The sequence below is a fragment of the Anolis sagrei genome, chromosome Y (genome assembly GCF_037176765.1).
Source record: "Anolis sagrei isolate rAnoSag1 chromosome Y, rAnoSag1.mat, whole genome shotgun sequence".
Taxonomy (NCBI): domain Eukaryota; kingdom Metazoa; phylum Chordata; class Lepidosauria; order Squamata; family Dactyloidae; genus Anolis; species Anolis sagrei.
In genome coordinates this window covers 78,025,096-78,035,003 of record NC_090035.1, presented here as the reverse complement: position 1 = coordinate 78,035,003, position 9,908 = coordinate 78,025,096, and the positions used below count along the sequence as shown (strand labels likewise).

The following is a 9,908-nucleotide window of genomic DNA, read 5'->3' as shown; positions in this document are numbered from 1 at the left end:
TTTGTAGTTTGGCTGTTAGGGCATCCCTGGGAGTTGGAGTTTGACTTTCTGGGATTTGTAGTTTGACTGTTACGGCATCCCTGGGCGTTGTTGCTTGTTATGGCATCCCTAGGAGTTGTAGTTTGGCATTTATGATATCCCTGGGAGATGTAGTTTGACTGTTATGGCATCCCTAAGAGTTGTAGTTTGGCATTTATGACATCCCTGAGTTGTAGTGTGATTATTATGGCATCCCAAAAGTTATCGTTTGACTGTTAAGGTATCCTAAGTGTTATGGTTTGGCATTTGTGGCATCATGGGAGTTGTCCTTGACTATTATGGTGTCCCCGAGAGATGTAGTTAGACTGTTATGGCATCCCGGGAGTTGTAGTTTTAGTGTTATGTTATCCTTGAGAGTTGTAGCTTGTTATGGCATCCCTGGGAGTTGTAGTTCGATTCTTATGGCATCCCGGGAGTTGTAGTTTGAGTGTTACGGCATTCCAGGAGTTGTTGTTTCAGTGTTATGGTTTATCTGGGAGTTTTAGTTTGTTATGGTATCCCTCGAAGTTATAGTTTGACATTTATGGCACCCCTGGGAGTTGTAGTTTGACTGTCACGGCATTCCCTGAGAGTTGTAGTTTGACAAGGCTGTTCACCTTCTCCGCCAACGATTGCAAAGTGCAACTTCCAGAGATGCCCTCGCATTGAGCCCTGGCAGTTCCTCAACCCTGTTGATAGATGCACCGTTTGTTCTTCCAATTCTCAATTCCTTCCCTTATTTACGCTCTGCATCATTTGCATAAATGAATACTGGGGGGGGGGGGGGATGCCAGCTATGATTCAGCAGAGAGAGAGAAAGGAAGAGGACAAAGAATGCACATTTGAATAGATCCCTATCTCTATTGAAGTTAAAGGAAACAGGCCTCAGAATCCAAAGCCTGTCTCCACTGCAGAATTAATGCAGTTTGATGCCGGTTTTGTTTTGTTTTTGGTACCAATGATACCCATCATGAGTTTTGAATCTGCATTGCATTGCAACTCTATACATTGATATTCGTACCCTGTTTCTGATGTCGTGTGTTCGATCTATGCATTGGATTGTATGCATTTTATGTTTTGGCTTCATGCTGTTAGGAGAGCCGTGCAAACAATAAAATGCATATGTGTATACACACATACACACATATAATATATGTAAAATGTGTATACACACAGAAAACACATATACACAGACTGGGCCACAGCAACACGTGGCAAGGGACAGCTAGTAATTATATATTATTTCAAATCACAGGGCTCAATAGTATTGAATCCTGGGAGCTGTAGTTCTACAACAGGAATGGACAAACTGGGGCTCTCCAGGAGTTTTGGACTTCAACTCCCACACATTTATATAGATAATATACGCACATACACACACACACACACATATATAATACACACACACACATACACAATATAGATAGATAGATAGATAAATAGATAGACTTTGGAGCAAACTTGAGAAAACTATTTATTTAATTTATTTACAGCTTTTATATTCCGCCCTTCTCACCCCGCAGGGGACTCAGGGCGGATTACAGGGTACACATATAGGGCAAACATTCAATGACAATTTTTGACATACGAACATATACAGAGGCTATTTAACTTTTTTTTTATTGTGGCGCAGCTGGCTGAGTGTCAGCTGCATTAAGATCACTCTGACCAAAAGGTCATGAGTTCGAAGCCAGCCCGGGTTGGAGTGGGTTTCCAACAAATTGTGTGTAGCCTGTTGTCGACCTTTGCAACCCGAAAGACAGTTGCATCTGTCAAGTAGGAAAATAAGGTACCACCTTAAAAGTGTGGGGAGGCTAAATTAACTGATTTATGAGGCCATAAAGAAGACTCCAGCAAAGCATTCCAGCGGGGAAACATGCGGGGAATGCGGAAGTGCTTCATCAGCGTCGCAGATGGACGAGGAAAGCGACAGCTCCCTGGCGGCCAGAAAAAGTTAAATAGCCTCTGTGTATGTCTGTATATGTTTGTATGTCAAAAATTGGCATTGAATGTTTGCCATATATGTGTACACTGTAATCCACCCTGAGTCCCCTGCGGGGTGAGGAGGGCGGAATATAAAAGCTGTAAATAAATACATAAATAAAGTGTGTATATTTATATAGATGCCCCCCCCCCTCTCTCTATATATAGAGGGGGGGGCATCTATATAAATAAAAATGTAATGATTGTTTGTGGGATTAATGTAACTCAAAAACCACTGGATGATTTGACACCAAATTTGGACACATGACACCTCTCAGGCCAACGAGTGACCATCACTCATAAAAACACTGAAAAACACAATAGAAGGGACTTAAAAAACCAAAAAGTAAGAAATACATTACAATGCATGCACAAAACCACATATATACACATATACACAAATAAATACACATACAAACACATATACACAGACTGGGCCACAGCAACACGTGGCAGGGGACAGCTAGTAATTATATATTATTTCAACTCCCAGGGCTCAATAGTATTGAATCCTGGGAGTTGTAGTTCTACAATAGGAATGGAGAGTTGAAGTCCAAAACTCCTGGAGGGCATAAATTGGCCCATGTCTAGTCTACACTGCCGAATACTCCAGTTCAATGCAGATACTCTGCATTGTATATGGCAGTGTAGAAGGGGCCCCAGCCTCTGTTCCCCATAGTTTATCTAAGGCGGAGAAAGGTCTTGCTCCATTGATCTTCTGCAAATATATATATATTTCTTGCAGCTCTTCCTGGTTTTGAACCTGCTTTGCCAGTTTGGGATGAAAAGGATCTTCAGCTCCAGAGGCCGAGAAAAAATCCCAGGCCAGTCTGATTCAGATCAAAGGAATGCTTCTGTGTCAAGGCCCCAGAGAAAGGAAAGGGGAAGGCACACCCAATTGCAGGAAATATGACTCCAGGAGGTGTGTGCATCTACACTGTGGAATTGATGCAGATTGAATCCGGTTTAACTTCCAATGCCTCCGTTCCATAGAATCCTGGGATTCTTTGGTAGAGAAGCCTCAAATCCATATACATAATATATAATAATAATATTATATAATAATATATTATACATGCTATACAATATTAATAATATTGCAACCTAATATAATAATATATAGAAAGAATAACATTGTAATGTAATAATACGAATAGATATAATGTTACTAATAATATTGCAATGTAATAATATTGCAACATAATATAACATATAGAAAGAATAACATTGCGATATAATACTAATAGATATAATATTACTAATAATATTGCAATGTAATAATATAACGCAATAATATGTAATACTAATGTTATGCTATACTAATGTTACATATTATCTATAATATAATATAATACAGTATAATATACAATACTAAAATTATGTTTTACTAATAGTATTTTAGATATTTATAACACTACTTATAATACAGTATAATCTATAATATTAATATCATGTTATACTAATAATATATTAGATATTATTCATAATATTACTTATAATACAGTATAATGTATAATACTAATATTATGGTATACTAATAATATATTAGATATTATCTATAAAACTACTTATAATATAATACAGTATAACATACAATATTAAAATTATGTTTTACTAATAATATCTTAGATATTTATAATACTACTTATAATACAGTATAATATATAATACTAATATCATGTTATACTAATAATATAGTAGATATTATTTATAATACTACTTATAATATAAAACAGTAAAATATATAATACTAATATTATGCTATACTAATAATGTATTAGATATTATCTATAACACTACTTATAATATAATACAGTGTAATATATAATACTAATATTATGCTATACTAATAATATTCTAGGCGCAAAGATGAGTGCAGATGCAGACTGTGGCCAGGAAATCAGGAGATGCTTCCTTCTTGGGAAGGAGAGCAATGTCCAATCTCGATAAAATAGTCAAGAGTAGAGACATCAGACTGGCAACCAAGATCCATTGCCTAGTCCAAGCCATGGTCTTCCCTGTAGTCACCTATGGAGGTGAGAGCTGGACCTGAGGGAAGGCTGAGCGAAGGACGAGAGATGCTTTTGAGCTGTGGTGATGGAGGAAAGTGCTGAGAGTGCCTTGGACTGCGAGAAGATCCAACCAGTCCATCCTCCAGGAAAGAAAGCCCGGCTGCTCACTGGAGGGAAGGAGACGAGAGACAAAGTGGAAGTCCTTTGGCCACATCATGAGGAGACAGCCAAGCCTAGAGAAGGGAATGATGCTGGGGAAAGTGGAAGGCAAAAGGAAGAGGGGCCAACCAAGGGCAAGATGGATGGATGGCATCCTTGAAGTGACTGGACTGACCTGGAAGGGGCTGCGGGTGGTGACGGCCGACAGGGAGCTCTGGCATGGACTGGTCCATGAGGTCACGAAGAGTCGGAGACGACTGAACGAATGAACAACAACAACAATACTAATAATATATTAGATATTAGCTATAATACTACCTATAAAATAATACGGTATAATATATAATATTAATATCATGTTATACTAATAATATATTAGATATTATTTATAATATTACTTATAATACAGTATAATGTATAATACTAATATTATGCTATACTAATAATATATTAGATATTATTTATAGTACTAATAATATAATACTGTATAATAGATAATACTAATATTGTGCTATACTGATATTATGGAATATTATACTAATATTATGGAATATATTGTATATATTATATAATAGATTATATTTTATAACATAATAGTATTATATATAATATACCAATATTACATTAGTATATAATATAATATTATATACTAACGTTACGGAATATAAATGCTGTAAATAATAAATAGTGATAAATAGAGTAATAATGTATTAGATATTATCTATAATACTACTTATAAAATAATACAGTATAATATTTAATACTAATATTATGCTGTACTAAAATATATTGTATAATACAGTATAATATATAATAGTAATATCATGTTATACTAATAATATATTACATATTATTTATAATATTACTTAAAATATAATACAGTATAATATATAATACTAATATTATGCTATACTAAAAATGTATTAGATATTATCTATAATACTACTTACAATATAGTATAATATAAAATACTAATATTATGCTGTACTAAAAATATATTGTATAATATAGTATAATATATAATGCTAATATCATGCTATACTAATAATATATTAGATATTATTTATAATATTACTTAAAATATAATACAGTATAATATAGAATACTAATATCATGTTATACTAATAATATATTAGATATTATTTATAATATTTCTTAAAATATAATAGAGTATAATTGTTGTTGTTCATTCGTTCAGTCGTCTCCGACTCTTCGTGACCTCATGGACCAGCCTACGCCAGAGCTCCCTGTCGGCCGTTACCACCCCCAGCTCCCTCAAGGTCAGTCCAGTCACTTCAAGGATGCCATCCATCCATCTTGCCCTTGGTCGCCCCCTCTTCCTTTTGCCTTCCACTTTCCCCAGCATAATTGTCTTCTCTAGGCTTTCCTGTCTCCTCATGATGTGGCCAAAGTACTTCAACTTTGTCTCCAGTATCTTTCCCTCCAGTGAGCAGTCGGGCTTTATTTCCTGGAGGATGGACTGGTTGGATCTTCTCGCAGTCCAAGGCACTCTCAGCACTTTCCTCCAGCACCACAGCTCAAAAGCATCGATCTTCCTTCGCTCAGCCTTCCCGAAGGTCCAGCTCTCACATCCGTAGGTGACTACAGGGAATACCATGGCTTTGACTAGGCGGATCTTTGTTGCCAGTCTGATGTCTCTACTCTTCACTATTTTATCGAGACTGGACATTGCTCTCCTCCCAAGAAGTAAGCGTCTTCTGATTTCCTGGCCACAGTCTGCATCTGCAGTAATCTTTGCACCTAGAAATACAAAGTCTGTCACGGCCTCCACGGTTTCTCCCTCTATTTTCCAGTTGTCAATCATTCTTGTTGCCATAATCTTGGTTTTTTTTATGTTTAGCTGCAACCCGGCTTTTGCGCTTTCTTCTTTCACCTTGATGAGAAGGCTCCTCAGCTCCTCCTCGCTTTCGGCCATCAGAGTGGTGTCATCTGCATATCTGAGGTTGTTAATGTTTCTTCCAGCAATTTTCACCCCAGGTTTGCATTCATCCAGCCCCGCACATCGCATGATGTGTTCTGCATACAAGTTAAAAAGGTTGGGTGAGAGTATGCAGCCTTGCCGGACGCCTTTCCCAATCTTGAACCAGTCTGTTGTTCCGTGGTCAGTTCTGACTGTTGCTTCTTGGTCCTTGTACAGATTCCTCAGGAGAGAGACAAGGTGGCTTGGGATGCCCATCCCACCAAGAACTTGCCACAATTTATTATGATCCACACAGTCAAAGGCTTTAGAATAGTCAATGAAGCAGAAGTAGATGTTTTTCTGAAACTCCCTGCCTTTCTCCATTATCCAGCAGATATTGGCAATCTGGTCTCTCGTTCCTCTGCCTTTTCTAAACCCAGCTTGAACATCTGGCAACTCTCGCTCCATGTATTGCTGGAGTCTTCCTTGCAGGATCTTGAGCATTACCTTACTGGCATGAGAAATAAGGGCCACTGTACGGAAGTTGGAGCAGTCTTTCGCATTTCCCTTTTTTGGTATGGGGATATAAGTTGATTTTTTCCAGTCTGATGGCCATTCTTGTGTTTTCCATATTTGCTGGCAAATGGCATGCATCACCTTGACAGCATCATCTTTTAAGATTTTAAACAGTTCAGCTGGGATCCCGTCGTCTCCTGCTGCCTTGTTGTTAGCAATGCTTCTTAAGGCCCATTCAACCTCACTCCTCAGGATGTCTGGTTCTAATTCATTCACCACACCGTCAAAGCTATCCTCGATATTGTTATCCTTCCTATACAGATCTTCTGTATAGTCTCGCCACCTTCTCTTGATCTCTTCAGCTTCTGTTAGGTCCCTGCCATCTTTGTTTCTTATCATACCAATTTTTGCCTGAAATTTACCTCCAATGTTTCTAATTTTCTGGAAGAGGTCTCTTGTCCTTCCTATTCTGTTGTCTTCTTCCACTTCCATGCATTGCTTATTTAAAAATAGTTCCTTATCTCTTCTGGCTAACCTCTGGAATTGCGCATTTAACTGGGCATATCTCCCCTTTTCACTGTTTCCTTTTGCTTTCCTCCTTTCTTGGGCTACTCTCAGCAGACAACCATTTTGCCTTCTTGGTTTTCTTTTTCTTTGGAACGTACTTTGTTGCCGCCTCCTGAACAATGTTGCGGACTTCTGTCCATAGTTCTTCTGGGACTCTGTTTACTAAATCTAGTCCTTCAAATCTGTTCTTCACTTCCACTGTATATTCGCTAGGAATGTTAGTGAGATCATATCTAACTGGTCTGTGTATTTTCCCTGATCTCTTTAGTTTTATAGAGTATAATAGATAATACTAATATTGTGCTATACTGATATTATGGAATATTATACTAATATTATGGAATATATTGTATATATTATATAATAGATTATATTTTATAATATAATAATGTTATATATAATATACCAATATTATATTAGTATATAATATAATATTTTATACTAACATTATGGAATATAAATAATGTAAATAATAAATAGTGATAAATAGAGTAATAATGTATTAGATATTATCTATAATACTACTTTGTCTCAAACACACTTGGCAGGGACGAGGGACAGGGCCTTCTCGGTGGTGGCCCCCCAGTATAATATATAATACTAATATTATGCTATACTAATAATATCTTAGATATTATCTATAACACTACTTACAATATAATGTTTTGATATTATCTATAATACTACTTTGTCTCAAACACACTTGGCAGGGACGAGGGACAGGGCCTTCTCGGTGGTGGCCCCCCAGTATAATATATAATACTAATATTATGCTATACTAATAATGTATTAGATAGTATCTATCACACTACTTAATATAATATAATATAATATAATATAATATAATATATAATAGTAATATTATGCTGTACTAAAAATATATTGTAAATTATGTTGCAGTAAGATGCAAAAGATGCCCTCTCTTCCTCTTTTCGTTCCTATCCGTGGTTACCTCTTTCAGATACTCCCTAGACTAAAGCGAGCCAATGAAAGAGGAGAATGCAAAAATGTGGGCGGGGCTTAAGGAAGGAAAGGGACACTGACGCTGTTTCGTTCTTCGCCGTGGGTTGTCTCTTTGACGACGGTCCCTAAGAGAGAGTTATGGTGACGCGCGGCGTGGTGGGCGTGGCTAGAGACGCGCAAACGTCACGCAGCCCCGCCCCCTCGCTAAGGCCCCGCCCCAGCCGCCCCACGTGATTTCCCGGTTCCGGAAGAGGATGGCGGCGACGGGTCGGCCTCTCCCGCCGCGGCTCCTTCTCTTCGTCTTCGGGGCCGCCTGGCTGGAACTAGCCGCGGGGGCCGCCTCAGAGCCCGGCCGGTGGAGCGTCGTGGCCGAAGGCGTGAGTGTCGCGACCGGGAGGGCCGAGGGGCGGGGTCTGTCGCGACAGGGGCGGAGCCACGTGGTTAGGGGGGGCGGGGTCAGAGAGGGGGAGGAGCCACAGGGGCGGGGCCAAAGGCGGAAGTGGTAGGCACACCTCCTCCCTTCCCATAGCATTACCTGTATTATTTTATCTATAGCTATTATACATTGTATTATGTCATAGAATCCTAGAATCCAAGAGTTGGAAGAGACCTCATGGGCCATCCAGTCCAACCCCATTCTGCCAAGAAGCAGGAATATTGCATTCAAATCACCCCTGACAGATGGCCATCCAGCCTCTGTTTAAAAGCTTCCAAAGAAGGAGCCTCCACCACACTCCAGGGCAGAGAGTTCCACTGCTGAACGGCTCTCACAGTCAGGAAGTTCTTCCTCATGTTCAGATGGAATCTCCTCTCTTGTAGTTTGAAGCCATTGCTCCATTGCACCCTAGTCTGCAAGGAAGCAGAAAACAAGCTTGCTCCCTCCTCCCTGTGGCTTCCTCTCACATGTTTATACATGGCTATCATATCTCCTGTCAGCCTTCTCTTCTTCAGGCTAAACATGCCCAACTCCTTAAGCCGCTCCTCATAGGGCTTGTTCTCCAGATCCTTGATCATTTTAGACACCCTCCTCTGGACACATTCCAGCTTGTCAATATCTCTCTTGAATTGTGGGGCCCAGAATTGGACACAATATTCCAGGTAACGTGGTCTAACCAAGGCAGAATACAGCATGGGGAGCAGGACTTCCCTAGATCTAGACACTATGCTCCTATTGATGCAGGCCAAAATCCCATTGGCTTTTTTTGCCGCCACATCACATTCCTGGCTCATGTTTAACTTGTTGTCCACAAGGACTCCCAAGATCATTTTCACACGTACTGCTCTCGAGCCAGGCATCATCGCCCCCCATTCTGTATCTTTGCATTTCGTTTTTCCTACCAAAGTGGAGTATCTTGCATTTGTCACTGTTGAACTTCATAGTATTATTATTATTATTTATAATATTATCTATATCTGTTATGTATTGTATTATACGATGGGCTATATTATTATTATATTTATATTTATTATATTATCTATATCTATTATGCATTGTATTATATGATGGGTTATAGTATTATTATTATATTTATTATATTATCTATATCTATTATGCATTGCATTATATGATAGGTTATATTATTATTATATTATCTATATCTATTATACATTGTATTATATGATGGGCTATATTATTACATATATATATTTATTATATTATCTATATCTATTATGCATTGTGTGTGTATATATATTTGTGTATATGTGTTTGCATATTTATTAGTGGCTTTGTGCATGTGTTGTCATGTATTTTTTTATGGGGGGGGGGG

General features: G+C 38.3%; 1 protein-coding gene across 2 annotated transcripts in view; it reads left to right on the top strand.

The window, feature by feature from the left end:
• The first annotated feature begins 8,356 nt into the window (after nucleotides 1–8,356).
• The window catches only part of LOC132781384 (transmembrane protein 87A-like), a 47,733-nt gene continuing 46,181 nt past the window's right edge, over nucleotides 8,357–9,908 (top strand). For both annotated transcript variants that reach the window (XM_067461478.1, XM_067461477.1), the window contains exon 1: nucleotides 8,357–8,516. In XM_067461478.1, the coding sequence (XP_067317579.1) occupies nucleotides 8,394–8,516 (123 nt within the window). In that variant the 5' untranslated portion in view covers nucleotides 8,357–8,393. The remainder of the gene's footprint in view (nucleotides 8,517–9,908) is intronic.